General features: G+C 41.4%; 1 protein-coding gene across 6 annotated transcripts in view; it reads left to right on the top strand.

Moving 5' to 3' along the window:
* The window catches only part of PRTFDC1 (phosphoribosyl transferase domain containing 1), a 111,028-nt gene extending 89,992 nt beyond the window's left edge, over nucleotides 1–21,036 (top strand). For 5 of the 6 annotated variants that reach the window (XM_054522096.2, XM_024253878.3, XM_024253877.3 and 2 more), the window contains 5 exons: nucleotides 11,256–11,273; nucleotides 12,667–12,749; nucleotides 14,284–14,330; nucleotides 18,201–18,277; nucleotides 19,768–21,036. In XM_054522096.2, coding sequence (XP_054378071.1) covers nucleotides 11,256–11,273; nucleotides 12,667–12,749; nucleotides 14,284–14,330; nucleotides 18,201–18,277; nucleotides 19,768–19,815 — 273 coding nt within the window. In that variant the 3' untranslated portion in view covers nucleotides 19,816–21,036. Of the gene's footprint in view, nucleotides 1–11,255; nucleotides 11,323–12,666; nucleotides 12,750–14,283; nucleotides 14,331–18,200; nucleotides 18,278–19,767 lie in introns of those variants that run through there. The other variant, XR_008510346.2, reaches the window with a different exon arrangement.
* Nucleotides 21,037–22,070: the final 1,034 nt, after the last annotated feature.

Genomic DNA, 22,070 nt, shown 5'->3' with positions numbered 1-22,070 from the left:
AAAAATCATTAGTTGTCACTGGGTTTGGGAAACTTAAATGCCCATTACAGCCCTGGGGAAGGGTTTTTGGTCTTATGGAGTGAGTTTGTTAGCATTTAAGTTATAGTTGCTGCCTTAGAATAGTAGGCTGCTACCATGACTTCTTTGGGTAGCCATTTTCATAAGAAATAAAATACAAGATATGAGTAAGTTTAAAAAAAAAAAGATAAAGGCCTTCATATGAGCCACTCTGTTCACTCATTCTTAATTCAGCCTCTCCATGAAAGGTTATCAATTAAGTTAGATAGAACAAATAAGCCCCACTATTCAATGGCAATGTAGAGTGACGATGGTTAACAGCAATGTGTTGTATATTTCAAAGTAGCTAGAAGACTTGAGATGTTCCCAACACATAGAAATGACAGACAGTCAAGGCAATGGCTACCCCAAATACACTGACCTGCTCATTACACATTCTGTGCATGTAACAAACACTCATATGTACTCCGTAAATACATAAAACATTGTGTATCAATGAAAAAATAAAATTTTTAAAATAAGGATTGGCAAGATTTTACAGATAAATTTTAGAGGCTCTCCAAAATCTTTCCATCATGCAGAATATACACTAGCTGGAAAAAAAAATGTAAAAGGAAAAGGCACCCAACAGTTAGTGGGTACTTGTTTTAGTGGGTGTAGAAGAAAGTCTGAAACTGCAATAAATATCTGCAGTGGATGAAAGGATTGTTGAGGACAGGAGTTTGAGACCAGCCTGGGCAACATAGTGAGACTGTGTCTCTACAAAAGAAATTTAAAATTTAGCCAGGCATGGTGGTGCACGCCTGTAGTCTCAGCTACTCAGGAGGCTGAGGTGGGTGATCACTTGGGCTCAGGAGGTTGAGGCTGCAGTGATTTCTCCTTTCTCCTGTAGTCATAATACAATTTGTCAGTCATTCAGTAAACTTACATTTAAAGTACATTTATCATCGTGTTATTACTCTGCCAGGAATTTGTTCCCAGGAACACACCTTCTCTTATTTCATGCTTGGCACTCTAAGAAGAGCCCCATAGGTCTTTCCACACAAGACTCTTTCCTTGGATTTAAAGAAATCCAAAGAATGAAGGATTCCTTAGGATTCAGATAGTCTTAGCGAGGGGAGGGTGAGCTTTTGCCTGGAATAGAAGGGTTTGTGACTAACACAGAAGAGAAAGGAAGGGTCTCCCAATGGCAACAGTTGACCCCCAAGCCTCAAGGTACTTCTACATAGCTATCACTGTCTTGTACCCAAAACCAACGATCATTCCCTCCAAATAAATTTTAAAAACCATTAAGCCAGCCAGGCACAGTAGCTCATGCCTATAATCCCAGCACTTTGGGAGACTGAGGCGAGTGGATCACTTGAGGTCAGGAGTTTGAGACCAGCCTGGCCAACATGGCAAGACCCCAGTCTCTACTAAAAATACAAAAATTAGCCAGACGTGATGGCACACACCTCTAATCCCAGCTGAGGCAGGAGAATTGCTTGAACCCTGGAGGCAGAGGTTGCAGTGAGCCAAGATCATGCCACTGCACTCTAGCCTGGGTGACAGAGCAAGACCCTGCCTCAAAAAAAAAAAAAAAAAAATTAAACCTACAAAAACCCCACCAAAATTTAATACAATACCACAACCTATCCCGCACTAATAATTAGCCCTAATCCTCCATAAATAGGTGACGGCTTCGAAGAAAATTCCACAAAGCCTACAACAAGAATAATACTTAATAAAAATAAAAATATGGAATGGGGTAATCGAGAAAAGAGCAGGATCACTGGACATAAGTGGACCAGCATGACTGAAGGAAATTAATCAAAAATGGGGAAGTAATAGGAAAAAAAAAAAACATAAACACGGGGTTTGGTGTGTAGAATACATTGAAAGTCGCAATGAAGAGCTGAACTTGCTCAGCAAAGCAGACAAGAGACACAGAAGTATTTGAGCAGAGATGACATCATGGAGCTGTGTTTTAGGAAAATGAAACTGACAAGAGGGAAGAATGGCTGAAAGAGGGGAGAGAGCAGTTTGGAGGCGGGCGGGGTGGGCGGAGCCTGCAGGAGCACTTGAACTACAGCAGCCAAGTTAGGGTGGAAGAGAAGGAATCGTGGCATCAGGAGCCATGACAAGAGTTAAATGAAGGAGGGAGGGCTAGAAAGGATTTTTTAAAATTAAATTTGTGTATGAAAGAACTCTATAAAACATAGGGAAATAGCTCACCTACATAATCTTGTCATGCTGTGAGTTAGAGGCATTATGAACCCGTAACTGTATAATACTTCTGGAGCCCTTGAAGACATGAGATTAAAATATTTAGAAAAAAAGGAGACTCTACACAGCCACCTCTCTCTCTCTCTCTCTCTCTATCTCTGTCTTTTTCTTTCTTTCTTCCATTTCTTTCTCCCTTTCTTTCTTTTTTTAAATAAAACATTTTTACTTTGAACCCCGAGAAACTACCTTTCTTTCTCATCTCTTCCTTTCTTTTTTGTTCTCTTTCTTTCTCTCTTTTTCTTTCTTTCTTTTTTTTTTTTTTTTTTTGCTTTTTTTTAAATTCCTTTCTCTCACTTCCTTTCTCTCTCTTCTTTTCTCTCTCTCTCTTTCTTTTCTTCCAAGGAAAGGAAGCTCACAAGGGAAGCTGTCTGAGTCATGGTTCTAAATAGGTCATTGCTGTTGAATAAAGTGAGCCCTCAATGATTAAGTTAAATGGCCTCTTCAGTTCATAACGTTAAAAGCATTTTATTTGGTGTGTTTAAGCTGTCTACACAATGTACTCTCTGGCTGATTTTTTTTTCCAAAGTTGATTTAATATTGGCACTTCATAAAATGTGTGTATCTATTAAAGCAAGATTTTATTCATATTCACGAGGAACCTCTGAAAGGGTGGAATAAAACAAAATGCATGGAAACAGGCTCAAATCTGGCAACATGAAAACACAGGCAGGTTAAGCCCAAGATTTTGGGAGACATGCCCCCCAAACCTGCCCTCAAATAAGTTTTTTTTCTTTTTTTTTTTTGAGGCAGAATCTTGCTCTGTCACCTGGGCTGCAGTGCAGTGGTACAATATCAGCTCACTGCAACCTGCACCTCCCAGGTTCAAGCGATTCTCCTGCCTCAGCCTCCCGAGTGGCTGGGATTACAGGAGCACACCACCACACCCAGCTAATTTTTGTAGTTTTAGAAGAGATGGGGTTTCACCAAGTTGGTCAGGCTGGTCTCGAACTCCTGATCTCAAGTGATCCACCCTCCTCAGCCTCCCAAAGTGGTGAGATTACAGGAATGAACCACTGTGCCCAGCCTAAGATTCTAATTAAATGCCAGAATGAAGCATCGAACCTGCCAAAAGTTCCCCCTTGGCTGCCTTAACAGTTTAAATCATTCTTTTTTTATTGCATCTGACTAAGCTGAGAACAATAATGGAAAGACCCACTGACTGATGATTCTGGAAATTTTGTGAATTATCACATAAAACAAAATGCTAAACTACATTCCCTTTTCCATGGGGTTTATATTCACATTTCTACTCATTCTCCACATCCCCAATACAGCTCATTGTCATTGCTGCCATTGCTCTTGATTAGTGTGACCACAGCCCCCAAACTACACTGCTGCAGATGAGACAGTGTGGTGTGCAAATCACTGTGTGCTCTAAAACGCTAGAAGGAGGAATAACCTATTTAAGAATATCATGTACATTTGTGCAATTCTTTCCTCCCTTCTTTTCTTCTTTCTTCCTTTCTTTTTCTTTTTTTGTTGGGAAACCCCTTGTGATTAGTTTTGATCAGAATCATGCGACAGCAAAGAAAGCACACTCCAGAGATTCCTCATAGAGTTTTAGCCTGCAGCTTCTAGGCTGCAGATTTTACTGGCTTTCTGGGAGGAAATGAGCTAGGTGTGATGAGATGACTAAGACAGTAACTGGCAAACATCTCAGATGCAGTGATCAGAGTTATCAGATTGGAAGTGTTTAGGAGGCATAGTGTGTACTGAAAAGAGAAGTTGCCCACTCAAAAAACGTGAATTTTAGGAAATTGCTTAGTGCAAAATTAAAAGCAATAGATATCGATGATAGCTTGGTTAAGGAGGAATTGGAGATTGTTAAGGAAAAATGGAGGGGATGAATCAGAAATACAATGAACCAGAGAAAGTGAAAGAACTGAGGTCAAAATTGTTGATTCACTACACAGGTATTTCTTGAGCACCTACTAGATGCCAGTCTCTATGTTATGTATTTTTGTTCGTTTGTTTTGTTTTGTTTTGTTTTGTTGAGACAGAGTCTCACTCTGTCACCCAGGCTGGAGTGCAGTGGCACGATCTCGCTCACCGCAACCTCCTCCTCCCCATTTCAAGCAATTCTTGTGCCTCAGCCTCTCGAGTAGCTGGGACTACAGGCGTGCACCACCATGCCTGGCTCATTTTTATATTTTTAGTAGAGACAGAGGTTCACCATTTTGGCTAGGATGTTCTCAAACTCCTGGCCTCAAGCAATCTGCCTGCCTTGGCTTCCCAAAGTGCTGGGATTACAGGTGTGAGCCATCGCACTCAGCCTCCATGTTATATATTGATTATATAAAGATAAATAATTTTGGCTCTTTAGCTCTTTGAGCTAATCTTAGGCACGGCCATATCTCAGAGTTATTGTGGATTTGGTTCCAGACCACCACGATAAAGAGAGCCACACAAATTTTTTATTTTTCAGTGCATATAAAACTTATGTTTATACTGTATGGTAGTCTACTAAGTGTGCAATAACATTGTGTCTAAAAAATAAGGCACATAACTTAATGAAAAACTACTTCATTGCTAAAAAAACAATGCTAATGAACATCTGAGCCTTCAGTGAGTCATCATCTTTTTGCTGTTGGAGGGTCTTGCCACGATGTTGATGGCTGCTGACTGATCAGGCTGGCGGGTGCTTCAGAAGGTTGGGGTGGCTGTAGCAATTTCTTAAAATAAGACAACAGTGAAGTTCGTCGCTTAGATTGACTCTTCCTTTCATGAAAGATTTCTCTGTAGATTATGATGCCGTTTGATAGCATTTTAACCACAGTAGAACTTCTTTCAAAATTGAAGTTAATCCTCTCCAGCCGTGCTACTGCTTTATCAACTAAGTATATATAATATTTTAAACCCTTTGTTGTCATTTCAACAATGTTCACAGCATCTTCACCAGGAGTAAATTCCATCTCAAGAAACCACTTTCTTTGCTCATCCATAAGAAGCCACTCCTTATCTGTTCAACTTTGATCATCAGATTACAGCAATTCAGTCACATCTTCAGGCTCCACTTCTAATTCAGGTTCTCTTGCTATTGCCACCACATCTGCAGGTATTTCCTCCACTAAAGTCTTTTTTTTTTTTTTTTTTTGAGATGAGTTGTCACTGTGTCACCCAGGCTGGTGTGCAGTGACATAGTCATGGCTCACTGCAGCCTCAACCTCCCCAGGCTCAGGTGATCCTCCCACCTCATTTTTTGTAGAGACAGGGTTTTGCCATGTTGCCTAGGCTAGTCTCAAACTACTGGGCTCAAGCAATCCACCCACCTTGGCCTCCCAAAGTTCTAGGATTACCTGCAGCAGCCACCACCCTTGGCCTCTCCACTGAAACCTTGAGTCCCTCAAAGTCATGCATGAGGGTTGGAATCAACTTCTTCCAAACTCCTATTCATGTTGATATTTTAATCTCCACTCATGGATGACGAATGCTCTAAATGGCATCCAGAATGGTGGATCTTCAGGTTTTCAATTTACTTTACCCAGATCCATCAGAGGAATTACTAACTATGGGCAGCTATCACCTTATAACATCTATTTCTTAAATAATAAGACTTGAAAGTTTAAATGACTCTATGGGCTGCAAAATGGATGTTGTGTTAGCAGGCATGAAAATAATCTCCTTGTAAACATCTCCATCAGAGCTCTTGGGTGACCAGGTAGATTGTTAATGAGCATAATATTTTGAAAGGAATCTTGTTTTCTGCACAGTAGGTCTCAAGAGTGGCCATAAAATATTCATTTCAATAAACCATGCTGTAAGCAGATATGCCTGTATAAACAGGCTTTGTTGCTCCATTTATAGAACACAGGCAAAGTCGATTTAGCATCATTCTTAAGCACCCTAGCATTTTTGGAATGGTAAGTGAGCATTGGCTCCAACTTAAAGTCACCAACTACATTAGTCCCTAAAAAGAGTCAGTCTAGGTGGGGCACAGTGACTCACGCCTGTAATCCCAGCACTTTGGGAGGCCGAGCAGGCAGATCACCTGAGGTCAGGAGTTCAAGACCAGCCTGGCCAACAGGGCGAAACCCCTTCTCTACTAAAAATACAAAAAAATTAGTTGGGCATGGCAGCGTGCACCTGTAATCCCAGCTACTTGGGAGGCTGAGGCAGGAGAATCGCTTGAACCCAGGAGGCAGAGGTTGCCATGAGCTGAGATTGTGCCACTGCACTCCAGCCTGGGCAACAGAGCAAGACTATGTCTCAAAAGAAATAAAATAAAAACAAATAGTACATTAAAGATCACTGATCCCAGATCACCATAACCACAATGACAATGAAAATGTTTGAAATATTGCAAGAATTTCCAGAATATGACACAGAGACACAAAGTGAGTACACACTGTCAGAAAAACAACACCAATACACGTGCTCAACACAGGGTTGCCATAAACCTTCAATTTGTAAAACAAAAACAAAACAAAACAAAAACACAGTCTCTGCAAGGTGCAATAAAGAGAAATTTGGGAGGCCAAGAGGGGCAGATCACCGGAGGTCAGAAATTCAAGACCAGCCTGGCCAACACGGTGAAACCCCATCTCTACTAAAAATACAAAAATCATCCATGTGTGGTGGTGCACACTTGTAATCCTAGCTACTCGGGAGTCTGAGGCAGTAGAATCACTTGAACCCAAGAGGCAGAGGTTGCAGTGAGCCGAGATCACGCCATTGCACTCCAGCCTGGGCAATAGAGTGAGACTTCATCATAAAAAAAAAAGAGAAATGTAAAAAACAAGGTATGCCTATACAGCAAAAGAGACTGTTCTAAATTACAAGAGAAGAGAAGATCCAATCCATGTTATAGGTTGGATAAACCAGCTACAAAGGCCATTTTAAGGACAACTGGGGAAATTTGAATATATAGTAGGCTTTATATGATGTTAAGAAATTATCACCATTTTTGTTGGATGTTGTAATAGTTTGGCTATACATAATAAAGAATGTCATGATACCTTTAATCTATTTTAAAGCACATAAAAATTTTATATACTTTAAACAGTTAAGCATGTATCAAAAATTTAGAAAGTCTTTAGACTTTTCTGGTTTTCACACATTTTATAATGTTTTATATTTATATATTATAGAAAGTACAAACTTTCTTTGACAGGTATATATTTATATATAAGGAAATATATGCACTTTCTATAATAAGAATGAATACATGGCTGGGCGCAGTGGCTCATGCCTGTAATCCTAGCACTCTGGGAGGCTGAGGAGGGAGGATCACTTGAGGCCGGGAGTTCGAGTTTACAGGGAGCTATGATCGAGATCCTGTCTCTAAAAAATAAAAATAAAATTTAAAAATATGCATTTATACTTAAACCCTTTTTAAGAAACAAGCAACCTAAAAGTCAATAAATGATTTAAATATGTTTTTAAGTACAGAAGTAGCTATATGAAACATGACTAAATCTATTTTTTAGAAATAAAAAAGTAACAATCGGAAAAACAGCTAAAAGAGTTAAAAGTGACTGTCTCTGGGAGACAAAATTGGGAGCAAACAGAGGTGAAGTGATGGAGGATGGTTTTTCTTTTAAAAACCTTTCAATCTATTTGTTTTTTTTTTTTTTTTTTTTTTGAAATGGAGTCTTACTCTGTTGCCCAGGCTGGAGTGCAGTGGCACCATCTCAGCTCACTGCAACCTCCACCTCCCAGGTTCAGGCAATTCTCCTGTCTCAGCCTCCCAAGTGGCTAGGACTACAGGCGTGCACCACCAGGCCCAGCTAATTTTTATATTTTTTGGTACAAAAGGGGTTTCAATATACTGGCCAGGCTGATCTTGAACTCCTGACCTCAGGTGATTTGCCCACCTCGGCCTCCCAGAGTGCTGGGATTACAGGCGTGAGCCACGGCGCCTGACCTCAATCTATTTTAAACATGTGTATGCATTACCTTGATCTGAAAATGTATTTGAATAATTTTAACAGTGTCTCTCAATATCAGTATACATCCAAATCCTATTTCCCACCTACCACTGTATCTTAGAATTGAAGCTAATCTTTTCAAAGATGACTCTATTGTTTGCAAGGTTCTGTACTGTCAAAAAAATAGTTAATTACATTCAATACATACACTCTACTTAATTAGGCAGGAATGCAGACTAACACATTTTAGAAAGGTTTTTCTTTATAAAATTGAAACAAAAAGAGATTGTGAGCCAGAAAATTTAATTAACCACAACATTCTCCAAGTATTCTGGTTGGTTTATAGGTCTGATTGGTAAGCCTTGATCAAACTAAAAATGCACATCTCAAGTAACTACTGCAGATTGGTCGTTAAGATCATAGCAACTCGTGCTCAAAATACCAAGAGGACTCCCCTGGCAGCATGACTCTCGTATTTTTTGTTAGAGAAGGGGTTTCAATATACTGAAATATACTGAAAGAGTGGAGGGTACCGTGGCATGCCCTGCTTCAAAAATGGACAAAATAATCTTATACATTTCCATGATAAAATTAAGATTTTTCAATGGATTTGATGAATAAAAATGTCATAACTGACAGAAAAACACTTCCAAGAAGATATTTTCACATAAGAATGCATTTGACATATGGTGCAAAGTTAACAGAGTTGTTGGTCGGCTGGTTTGGTGGGTGGGTGGTTAACATTTTTATTAATTAAATCTTGCATTAAATATAAGTAAGTTATCTAATGTGTAGTATTTGATCTGATTTTTTTTTCTTTTGAGATGGAGTCTTACCCTGTCACCCAGGCTGGAGTGCAGTGGTGCAATCTTGGTTCACTGCAACCTCCGCCTCCCGGGTTCAAGTGATTCTCCCACCTCAGCCTCCTGAGTAGCTGGGATTACAGTCACCTACCACCACGCCCAGCTAATTTTTGTATATTTTAGTAGAGACCGGGTTTCACCAAGTTGGCCAGGCTGGTCTCGAACTCCTGACCTCAGGTGATCCACCCTCCTCGGTCTCCTAAAATGCTGGGATTACAGGCGTGAGCCACTGTGCCAGGCCGTGATTCTTAAAGTATTGTATAAATCATAGAGATAAAGGAAAGGTCATCTAAAGAAAGAAAAACACCATTATGTTGAAAGAATAGTCTCACCATTTAGTAAACTGGAATGGCATATTAACAGTTACATTTTAATTTGGTGGGGCAGCATTAACATGTCACAGCTAGTCCAATTAATCAGTCAGTTTTAACTCAGTAATAAGTTTAATCAGTTATTATTGCTTTATTCAACAAATAATTATTGAGCATTTATATGCAGGCATTATGCTAGTTTCTGGCAATGCGGTAGGAATCAAGACAAACGTGATCCCCACCTCTTGGAGATTAGAATACAGTGGGGAAGACAGATAACAAACAAGAAATAAAATGCAGTACAATCATCGTGTATTAGTCCTTCCTCACACTGACATAAAGAAATACCTGAGACTGGGTAATTTATAAAGAGAAAAGGTGTAATTGGCTCACAATTCCGCAGGCTGTATAGGAACCATGATGCTGACATCTGTTCTGCTTCTGGGGAGGCTTCAGGAAACTTGAAACTGTGGCAGAAGGTGGCCGAGTGTGGCGGCTCATGCCTGTAATTCCAGCACTTTGGAAGGCCAAGGAGGGCAGATCACTTGAGCTCAGAAGTTTGAGACCAGCCTGGCCAACATGGTAAAACCCCATCTCTACTAAAAATACAAAAATCAGCCAGGCGTGGTGGTGCATACCTCTAATCCCAGCCACGTGGGAAGGTGAGGTGGGAGAATCACTTGAACCCGGGAAGCGGAGGTTACAGTGAACGGAGATCGCACTACACTACTGCCCTCCAGCCTGGGTGACAGAGTGGGACCCTGTCTCAAAAAAAAAAAAATTATGGCAGAGGCAAAGGGAGAGCAGCACTTCACATGTCTGGAGACAGATATGGAGCAAGAGAAAGAGGGGGAGGTGTCATACACCTTTAAACAACCAGATTTCAGGGCAACTCACTATCAGGACAACAACACCAAGGGGCAAGATGATGCTAAACCATTCATGAGACTCACCCCCGTGATCCAGTCACCTCCCACCAGGCCCTGCCTGTAGCACTGAGGATTACATTTCAACATGAGATTTGGGCAGCGACACAGATCCAAACCATATCACAGTATTCTTAGAGGAGAGGTAGAGGGATACCTTGAGAGCTTGCTGCAAAGAATCTAATCAGCTCACTAAAAATACAGACCAGGCACCTCCCAGCCCTTTCTCTAGCCTACCCTCTTCATCTAGGTTGACAATCCAAGAGGAAATCCTGAGTCCCCAGGGATTTTGGTGGCTGTGCAAGAGTAAGGCTGTCACAGCTGAACCCATGATGCATTTACCGAGCACGGTCTCCATTAGCAATGCAGTTCATGTTGCATTGTTTTCCTGGTAAACTCTCAACAGGCTTTGCCTCCCAAGGGAATGCTGGGGGTGGGAGGCCCTTGGCAGAATTACTGAGATGGGATGACTTTATGGAGAGCTTGTCAGACAGGTCTAAGATAAGCTTGCTTCTAACCTAAATATAGATACTAATATTGCACCACCTACTAATTCCAGAGGACCTGTTAAAATGAATCTGGAAAACCTAGATCACCTCTAGTCCTTTGAATTAGATGGATGGGGGGCTGGGCGTGGTGGCTCACGCCTGTAATCCCAGCACTTTAGGAGGCCTAGGCAGGTGGATCACTTGAGGCCAGGAGTTCAAGACCAGCCTGGTCAACATGGTGAAACCCTGTCTTTACTAAAAACACAAAAATTAGCCGGGTGTGGTGGCACACGCAGGTAATCCCAGCCACTAGGGAGGCTGAGGCAGGAGAATCACTTGAACCCAGGACGCAGAAGTTGCAGTGAGCCGATATCGCACCGCTGCATTCCAGCCTAGATGGATGGGGTAGGACAGTCTAAGCAAATTGTGAAATTCTAACTGTAAGCAAAAAAATGTGTATGTATCCTGTGAGTTAGATTGGCATCACATTCTAAAATATGGGTTTTGTTTATTTCAGAATGTTCTCATTGTTGAGGTAAGCTGGCATTTCCTTTTCCATGCTTGGAGATTGAAAGAATCTAACGGTGAGTTTTAAACTGTAAACCTTGTTATCAAATTGACCAAGGATTTCTTGAGCTCCCACTGGGTGCATACTCTCCAGATTTAATGAATAGGGGCCAGATAGCATCCCTGATTTCAAATAATATAGAATAAAAGCTTTGCAACACTATTTGTGGACGACTTTATCCTTTTTGTGTATCCAGTTCCACATATCTCTGTGTTGATTCTTATACTTCTTTGTGAATCAGAAAACTTTAGAGAAGAGGAAACTAGCTCACCGAACCAAATTCATTTCACAGTAAAACCAAGGTTAGAACTCTGTTTACCCTGAATTCAGTGTCTTTACTAAGGACCTCTGATGATTTCGAGAATTCTCAAATACTTTCAGCATCAAAATCGTAAACACAATCAATTCGAAATGGCGAGCTATGGGGAAAGCTATTTTTTTTGTTTGTTTTTTGTTTTTTTTAACTTTTGTTTTTCTGTTAAAAAAGAGAGAAAAGAGAACGTGGGATCCCTATGGCAGTAGTGGACTAATACAGCAAATGGCCACGTTTCCTTCAGGAGCACACTTGTCTCATCAAACAGCAAAAAATTCAGAGGAGCTGTTTTCAACCTTTTGTTACACAATTGCCTGTGTGCGCCATGTGTATCTGGAGTTCTTGCTCAGTATAACCCATGGAGTAGACCCTCTAACCAAATGAATTGCCCAACCCTGGCTACATTCAGACCTGTTGTTTTGATAATCATCAGCTCATGACAGCTGATTCCTGTCCTTAGGACAATAAATCGCCGCTGCCCATTTTCCTCTAATTGTGCAGCAGCTCATCAGCAGAGATGAGCCCGAGCTCACTGCAGCCGTGGACCCTCAGAATTCACAGGCTGTCACCAGCTGCTGTCCAGACACCTCTCACTTCCCAGCCATAGAATCCCCCATTGAGTGGGGGAGGAAAAGGGGGAGGCATTTATCCATTCACTGTATTCAGATGTACGTATCCATGAAAATTCATGTGCCTTGTATTGTGTTACATAACCTCAGGGCCAAATTTAGTCCTTGAATGTGCATACACGAGTCCAAGTGTACCCAACGAGGAGTCCCACATGCTGTCCAAAGACTAAATTTGGCCCTTCAACACAGCTAAAGGATTCAAGGAGGAAAGAGTCTCCAGTAGATTCCCCAAACCTTAGCTTCCAGAAAGAAGTGCCTGTCTAAATAAAACAGAACCAACTCTTCCTCCTACTGAGGCTCCAAATTGGATGGCATTTTTAATTACGATGCATTATTAATCAGGAGGATCTCCCTGGATGAAAAGTCTATTGTGCTGCTCAAATGCATTTTGTTGAATATATCTGTCCTTTTTGCAAAGGATGTCGTCGGAACTGGGAGGACCATGAAAGCACTACTCAGCAATATAGAGAAATACAAGCCCAACATGATTAAGGTAGCCAGGTGAGTTGGACATTCATAGCATGGTGATTTCTAGTTTTCCAAGCAAGCCCAAAAGGGATGCTAACACAGGATGCTCTTTCCAAAGAGTGTAATATATTCCGAACTAGTGACCTTTTCCTCTGGGGTATTACAGTTTGACCACACTGAAAAACAGCCCTTGACTGCTAGCCTGAGAGAAGAAAGGGAAGCAGACGTGCTTTGCCGTGTTTCTGAGTTCCTCTTTACTGTGCTTCCATTAGCTGTTTCCAGGAGCAGCTGGATGAGCCCCCGTGCAATTGCTCCGCTCTCTTCATTTTTTTTGTTGTTTGTTTGTTTGTTTTGAGACAGAGTCTTGCTCTGTCGCCCAGGCTGGGCTGGAGTGCAGTAGCACAATCTCGGCTCACTGCAACCTCCACCCCCTGGGTTCAAACAATTCTGATGCCTCAGCTTCCCGAGTAGCTAGGACTACAGGCGCCTGCCACCGCACCCAGCTAATTTTTTGTATTTTTAGCAGAGATGGGGTTTCACCATGTTGGCCAGGCTAGTCTGGAACTCCTGACCTCAAGTGATCTGCCTGCCTCAGCCTCCCAAAGTGCTAGGATTATAGGCATGAGCCACTGCACCCGGCCCTTTTTTTTTTCTTTTCTTTTTCTTTAATAAGAGACAGGGTCTTGCTCTGTCGCCTAGGCCAAGCTGGAGGGCAGTAGTGTGATCATAACTCACTGCAGCCTCAAACTTCTGGGCTCAAGTGATCCTCCCACCTCAGCCTCCTGAGTAGCTAGGACAGCTACCTTTTTTTTTTTTTTTGAGACAGAGTCTTGCTCTGTCACCCAGGCGGAGTGCAGTGGTACAATCGCAGCTCACTGCAACTTCAGCCTCCCGGGTTCAAGCGATTCTCTTGCCTCAGACTCAAAGGTAGCTGAGACTACAGATGCGTACCACCATGCCCAGCCAATTTTTGTATTTTTAGTAAAGATGGGTTTTCACCATGTTGGCCAGGCTGGTCTCAAACTTATGAGCTCAAATGATTTGGCCTCCCAAAGTGCTGGAATTATAAGCATGAGCTACCGTGCCTGGCTGACAGCTACCTTTTTAAAAAGTTTTTTATATTTTATCTACTTTTTGAGACAGGGTCTCACTCTGTCACCTAGGCTGGAGTGCAATAGTGCAATCATGGCTCACTGCAGCCTTCAACTCCTGGGCTACAACAATCCTCCCACCTCAGCCTCCCAAGTAGCTGGGACTACAGGCAGGTGCCACCACACCCAGCTAAATTTTTTAATTTTTTGTAGAGACAGGGGTCTCGCTATGTTGCCCAGGCTGGTCTTGAACCTCTGGGCTCAAGTGATCCTCCCACCTTGTCCTCCCAAAGCACTGGGATTATAGATGTAAGCACTGTGCCTGATCTGCTGTCTTCTTTTTATCCAGAACCATCTATATAGTGCCACAGTAGCAAAATACGTATTTCAAGTACATCTTTTAATGATGCTTGATTCTATTTACAATTCATAGAGATTTGATTGGGTTCACTAAAGCATGTCTTTTTTAATGGTAGTTTGTTGGTGAAGAGAACTTCCAGAAGTGACGGCTTTAGACCTGACTGTAAGTGTTTTTTAGTTTTTTGTTTGTTTGTTTGTTTTGTGCTTATGGTGTTTCATTTTATGTCTAAGGATCTTTGGTTTCCTATTTGACAGCATTGCTTGTGGATTTGAAACTGTGTAGGGCTGATAGTCCCACAGATTCCTCATGATTTTCCCCACCTTGATAGGGAAGACAGAACCCTTTAAAATGAGGGTCTTCAATGTTCTAATTTGCATCTTTCACAGGAACTCTGTTCCTTGCATTGGGTATTTTTATTTGTATGTTTCACACAGCACCTTAACTACAGAGAAATCAGCTGAAAAGTTTCAGGGAGTAGAGGAAGACCTGATCCCGCTGGACTGACTCAGACACATAGGATCCCCATCTTGGCCTCTATTCTCACCAGTCAGACAAGGAGAGGTGCTATGGAGGTTTAGAGGGATTCTTATGCCATCATCCAGAGCTGTTACCAGACAATGCACAATGGTGACCTTTAGCAAGCCTGAATTGTAACGCACAGAAGGGGAAATCTAGGACGGCTCCCCTTCACCTCCAAACCAAAGCTCCGTAACACAGAGAATTAGCAGAGCAGGTATCTCTAGATATTATCCTCACACTTGACTTCAGATGTGTGTTCTGTAGGGCTTCCTCATCTAGGACACTCTCCTCTCTTCTCCCCATAATAAGCCTAGTTCTAACACCAGGAAGGATAAACATGCAGCCTGATTATTTATTATTCTAACACTAGAGGCGATTTTTTTTCACTTGCATAGGCAGACTTCAGCTTGATTTTTATAACTTACATTTGCTCCAAAGCTCCTGGGATAATTTGGCTGCAGTTCTCTTCAGCAAGCTGAACAAACATTAGTGGAAGAGAAGTGCAGTATGGATGGGTGACATGCCGGCGACATTTAGCCAGTGACTCTACATTCTAAAAACAAGTTTCATGCCTGTTTTGGATGTGTTAACTCTGGACCATGTCAGTTCTGGGCAGAGAGACCCAGTCGCATGTTCTCATCTATCACTATTATCAAAGGTATAATCTGGATGTACTCAAGGTTGCATGTGGTTACTAAGCAGAAATTGTCTAAGGAAATAGTACAGGATACTCAGTGTATAGATAAGATTTTGACTGAAGTTGAAAAACATTCACTTCAAACATATCCAATTAATGACAAATTTCTTATATCACTTATAATAACAGCAATAAAATAATAGCAGCTAACACTAGGAAGAGGTCGTGATGTGCCATGCACTATTCTAAGAGCTACACAGAGATTAGCTCATTTCATCCACACAATAGCTCTCTAAAGGTAGGAGCTGTTGTTTTACCTATTTTATGGATGAGGAAATTGAGCACAGCAAGCTTAAATAGCTTGCCAAAGTTATGTAGCCGTGAGTGTTAGGCCAATATTAAGCCCAGGCAATCTGGTTTCAGTCACTGCCCTGACTCTTCCACTATATCTGCAAGTAACGTCTGCTATTACAAATGTAAGTAATAGGAGCTGCCCGCATTTACCAGCTAAGGATAGGTCACTCTGATTCATGATTGCCCTACTGATCCATCATCCTTTTATTCTATGACATCTCAAGGTTTGGCCTTCTAAATAGGCTTTGGGCTCTCATTTTCCCAGTGTGAGTTGCCCTGCCTAATGGAAGGATTGCATTGCTCCCTGTCAAGTCGTTATTACAACCCTGGTTACAAACAGGGTTTATTGGGATTTGCTCATATTATTATTATTATTAGAGACGGAATCTGACTCTGTCGCCCAGTGCAGTGGCCCAATCTTGGCTCAATGCAACCTCTGCCTCCCAGGTTCAAGTGATTCTCCTGCCTCAGCCTCCCAAGTAGCTGGGACTACAGGTGCCACCACACCCGGCTAATTTTTGTATTTTTAGTAGAGATGGGTTTTCACCATGTTGGCCAGGCTGGTCTTGGACTCCCGACCTCAGGTGATCCACCCATCTAAGCCTCTCAAAGTGCTGGGATTACAGGTGTGAGCCACTGCACCCTACCTTTTTTTTTTCTTTTTGAGATGGGATCTCACTTTGTTGCCTAGGCTGGTCTCAAACTCCTGACCTTGAGTGATCTTCCTGCCTCAGCCTCTTGAATAGCTGGGACTGCAGGTGCACACCCGGCTTCATATTCTTTTAGCTAGCTCAGAATCTCTGTTCCTTCTTTCTCTCTGGATTTATGAGGCTTTGTACTTTGCGTTCCTTTCTCCTGATTGATTCTTTCTTTTATGCTCAACGTAACTTCTGACCTCTTCTGCTCTTGCTTCTCCTCTCTGATTCTTTTTTTCAAGAACCTCTGCAGTTTGGAGGAATCAAGCAGGTTTCCTAGCAAGGGACTCCATAATGCAACCCTCTAGAAAATAAGTCCCTCATCTCTAGTACTTATTTTCCTAGCAAGGGACTCCATAATGTAACCCCTAGAAAATAAGTACCTCCAGTACTTTCTATGCACATGAACCAGTTGTTTTCTTCTTGTGAAAGCCTCATTGTTCATAGTCACTGTGGAGATGACTTTGCCCAGGCTATAAGCCCTGGCTGTACCCAAGTACAGTTCCATTAAAAGTAAGCAATACATCTCTCACCTATAATACTGTAATAAACAAACTTGTAAGATTCCAAAACACTGAAACAAGTTTGAAAATCATTGGACCAGTGCACTTTTATTCTGTTTCAAGACCTCTGAAGAAGGAGAGCTATTGTCTGTTCCTTAAGAATTCTCTCCAATAAGTATTAGCCAGGCGTAGTTTTGCATGCCTGTAGTCCCAGCTACTCAGGAGGCTGAGGTGAGAGGATCTCCTGAGCCTGTGGAGGTAGAGGCTGCAGTGAGCCATGATCACACCTCTGCACCTCTGCCTGGACGACAGAGTGAGATCCTTTCTCAAAAAATAGCCAGGTTCAGTGGCCCATGCCTGTAATCCCAGCACTTTGGGAGACTGAGGCGGATGGATCACTTGAGGTCAAGAGTTCGAGACTGGCCTGGCCAACATGGAGAAACCCCATCTCTACTAAAACTACAAAAATTAGCTGGGCATGGTGGCACACAGCTGTCTTCCCAGCTACTCGGGAAACTGAGGCAGGAGAAGAGCTTGAACCCTGGAGGTGGAGGTTGCAGTAAGCCAAGATCGCGAGACTCGGTCTCAGAAAAAAAAAAGAATCCTTTCTGATAAAAAAATCGTCATCTTTTCAATGAATTCTTCTTCTTTTGCTTATCATAAGTACTTTGCACTGTGCTTAAATCCATTTCCTCTCATTCTGCCCTCAATAGAGAGCTCATTAATATCCTCTGCATCATGAACCCAAAGACCAGCATTAATGCAACCTCCACATTCTCTTCCTCAAGTTGAACAATCCTGTTGCCTTTCATCTTGTGTCCTGGCTTTTGCTTTCCAGCCCTTTAAACAGCCGAGACACTGAGTACAGCGGGAGAATTGCTTTCTAGTTGCTGTGGCCCGCGCACCTGTTCACATAATGCAGCATCGTAACGCCTTCTGCTTGAACTTTCCTTTGTGTTGTTGAGAGTGTTTCCTTTGGCATCGTATCACTGCATACTGCTTGCTTTAGAACACCAGGGCCACGTGACTCAATTATGCATATTTCTTGTTATGCACCAGGCTTCCTGAGCCCTTTCTCAACTCTGTATGCTAAATCAGTCATTCTTCATTGTAGGTTGGCTTGTTTGCCTTGCCTCCTTCCTCCTGAGTAGTCCTTCTGGTCCAGGTCCCTCTTGGGCTCATCCTGTGCATTGCTCACCATTTCTCACTCCCTCCTGCCTCAATGAAAGGTCCTCAAGTTTGAGTGCCGACAGCAGCATATGGTGACTTGCATTTATATAATCTAAATTTTGTTCCTTTTTTTTCTCTTTCTCTCTCTGCTAAGATGCTGGATTTGAGATTCCAAACTTATTTGTGGTGGGATATGCCTTAGATTACAATGAATACTTCAGAGATCTGAATGTAAGTCTTGCATGCCAATCCCTAACCCCTCTTTTTATAAGAACTTAACAATTTAAAAAAGTATTGAGTGCGTGTTAGTGACGTCTGCTATTGATTATCTTCTATGTCAGGAGTATGGTGAGCACATTGCATCAATCCTCCCAATTAACTCCCACTCTATTCTGCAGGGTAGGTATCAGGATGATAGAGGCAAATTATGACTGTCTCTATTTTGTACTAAAGAAATAGGAAGCTAAAAGCAGAACTATGGTTTGACACTGATTCTTCTCCACAGTCATTGACTGTGCCCAACCAACCGTAACAATAGCCAATATTCTATACACTGGTTTGTGTCAGTGCTTGAACTCTAGCAGGTTTCAATTACAGTGGCATGAAGCTCAAAACTTTTCCCTCTTTGGGGGAAATGATCTCACCACACAGACGTGGACCCCCAGTGTGGACCCCAGCTGTGTGACCCTGGCCAACAATGCATGATCTAGAGGTAGACAACTTACCCAAAGTGGACCAATCAGTCTCTCTCTCCTGGGAATTAGAAACTTAAACCAAAAGTCACAGAGACTGAGTGTATTCAGACTTCACCCACTAGGATAGCAGTGAGCCCAGAGAGTATCCATAGCACCATGGGTGAAAGTCTCTGGAACTGCCCTTGTTTCTGCCTTCCAGTTGCTTCATTGCCCAGCTCGTCCTTGGATTCTGAGAGTTACCCCAGTATTCCACCAATAAATTCCCCCTCCCCCCTTTTTAAAGACACATGGTCTTACTCCAGGGTCTCACCTAGGCTAGAGTGCAGTGATGCAATCATAGCTCACTGCAGCCTTGAACTCCCAGGCTCAAGCGATCCTCCTGCCTCAGCCTCCTGAGTAGCTGGGACTACAGGCACACGCCACTATGCCTGGCTAATATTTTTACTTTTTGTAGAGATGGGGTCTTGCTATGCTTTCCAGGCTGGTCTTGAACTCCTGGCTTCAAATCATGCTCCCACCTCAGCCTCCCAAAGTACTGGGATTACAGACAGGGGCCACTAAGCCCATCCAAATCCTCCTTTTTTGCTTACATTAGCCTGGCCCCATTTCTGTTGCTTTCAATCAAAATAGTCCTAACCCTTTACTTGTTGCCCAAAAAGGGTTGAATAAGAGCTCATGTTGTGCTTGCCACTGTTATTTCTCCATTCACCCAAGCAGTTGTCATCTTACCAGTAGGAGACTTCTGTTTCTAGCAGGGCTAAACATACTGCTCCCTCAGCATTTCTGGATTTTAGGGACCTGGGGAGCCAGATTCAGAATAGGGCTCCAAACTAAAACCACAAAGGACCTTTTGTCAAGCATTTGAATAGGTCTCTTTAGATTTTACCCACACGTATAAATACACACATTTCTATTTAAATGATCAATAGCCAATTACAGGATGGCATTCGATTATTACTGCATCACCTTTTCTGTGTCTCATATTTTGTTAAGAAACTGATGCGTTTAAATCCTTTATTGTTTCAGCACATATGCGTCATCAATGAGCACGGTAAAGAAAAATATCGAGTCTAAAGACATGAATTCTCACCACTAAAGTCCCAGATAACATCATACTTATGCCTGTACTCGGGAAGCCAGCTGTCAAGTTTGTCCCCCCAGACATCTTCACTCAGCAGGATATAAAAGAAAAAAATGTTCAAATGAGAGAGCTTTCTTTTCTGAGGTTAATATAAAGAGTATCAAAGGTTCTTAAGGAAAAGAAAGCAGTGCTTTTATTTGACTTGTTCCAAATTAAACACTCCGCCTTGTGACTCAGCAATGCTATCTACCTTCACACTCCTGAGCTCCGCCTTCCTTTGTTTTGATACAGTCATTATATTTGATTAGTATTCCCAGCAATACCCCCACCTAGTTACTCAAATATTTTTCACTTAACTTTTTATACTCTTATTTTGGTAATAAGCTTATAATATTAAGAAGCTGGGGACTTTTTTTTGACTGAAGCCTTGAGTCCCCTATACCGGGAATGCAACTGTTAATAGATTCCGATATTTTAAAAGGAGGGAAAGGACAATTTAATATAAATTTCTGTTTGTGCATTTCTGACAGGCCATTATTATCTGCTTTGACAAAGCCTTTCTGAAACGCAGTGTACAATGAATCTTAATGATGTTATGAAACGAGCTTTGCTCGGGGCTCTTGATTGGAGCTTCCGGTATGTGATGACGGTATGTCATGTATGCATGGATGTACTCAACTGTGTTTAATACTCTGAATTTTAATTAGAAAAAAATACAATAGCAGCAAGGCCCTGGTTTCTAAGCTGTATCCTTTTATTCATGTGGGACATGAGCAAATGGCAGAATTAGGGGCGAGTGCTTTCAATGCTCGAAACTAAGCAAGTATAAATTTTTCCTCTTATTTGCATGAAAGGACAAGACACTGTTATGCCCTGTCCTAAACGTGAAGACAGAGGTTGAATTTTTTAAAAAATATCTTTAAAAGACTGATCACAAAATCCAAGGTGCCACAGGAAACAAGCACACTTAAGAAAGTTTTTTTCTGAATAACATTTTTTTCCATTTTCTCCATTTTATGAGACATTTCCTAATTTATGGAGATTTTAATTGAAAATAAATTTGAGTCCCAATAGAGCTGTTTTTTTCTCACTTCCTACAAAATGCAAATGCAAAATAAATAATTAAGCAGCTTTTGTTTGGTTCTGAACCGTATGTGGCGTATTGTTACTAGGTTCTAGCTTCCTTTAAACTAATAAAGAATAAGAAAACTTGTTATGTTTTCTCACAGCTTACTGTTTTTCTTCTGCCTTCATATTTTTTAAATACTTTCAGACATTAACATGTATGTGAGTCAGTAGCTTAAATATACAACTGCATGTACCTATCCTGCGGCTTCATTTTTGTTAACTTGGATTAAATCCAATATATGCACTAGCATAAGCAAATGATTAAGCTGGGCTAGATCTGCTGCTTTTTTTTCCCTCAAGCTCATTTGTAAGAATAAGGAATTTTAGTTGTAAAAGAAGATTTTCCTGCATATCTTTGTTTCGGCCAGAGAAGAAAACAAGCCACACCCAAATATCCCAAGGGATAAGTCAGCAAAAGGAATCTCTTCTAGCTTTGTTTCACAGAAGCATTGGTACCCAAGCTTAGATTTATAATTGTGTCTGACTGACGAATTTCTTGAAATATCAAAATTAACACTCTGAACATAGTTTTTTTTCTCACAATGCCATGTTTATGTCAGAGGACCTAGAAAAATCCAGGCACACATTTGGTTTTAAGTGTAAAAAAAAGTATACAATATGAAAATATTTTCTTAAAAACGTTGAATTTTAGTAAGCATCAGTATCCTTTCTGAGGACAGTCTGTTTATTCAAATTAGAAAGGAAATTGATCTACCTCACAAGATTGTGAGAACTTGTATAGTTAATGCTGAAAATTCACTAAATATACAAGAAGTTTAATCATGCTTTCAATTTTTTCCTACCAGACAATATTTGGACAGTGATAGCCAAGAAAGTCATCTTGGGAAAAACAGTATTTCCTTTTCTCTTGCAAAACTCCTGTCTAGTTAATATCACCGAGTTTATTCACTCTAAACCAAAAATGCAAAAGCTTATTACTTGATTAATAACAAATCCATTATTAAGTTAGTGTTCCAAAGCTGATTTGTAAGGGGGAAAATGTGTATGTGTGTGTGTGTGTGTGTGCACGTGTGCGTGTGTGTGTGTGTGCGTGTGTATGTGTGCATGTGTGTGTGTGTGTATTTCACTGGGAAGTTTGGATTCAGTTATAATCAACATA

The sequence above is a fragment of the Pongo abelii genome, chromosome 8 (genome assembly GCF_028885655.2).
Source record: "Pongo abelii isolate AG06213 chromosome 8, NHGRI_mPonAbe1-v2.0_pri, whole genome shotgun sequence".
Classification (NCBI taxonomy): Eukaryota; Metazoa; Chordata; class Mammalia; order Primates; family Hominidae; genus Pongo; species Pongo abelii.
The sequence above is the reverse complement of the archived record's forward strand: the minus strand, read 5'-3'. Positions and strand labels throughout refer to the sequence as shown.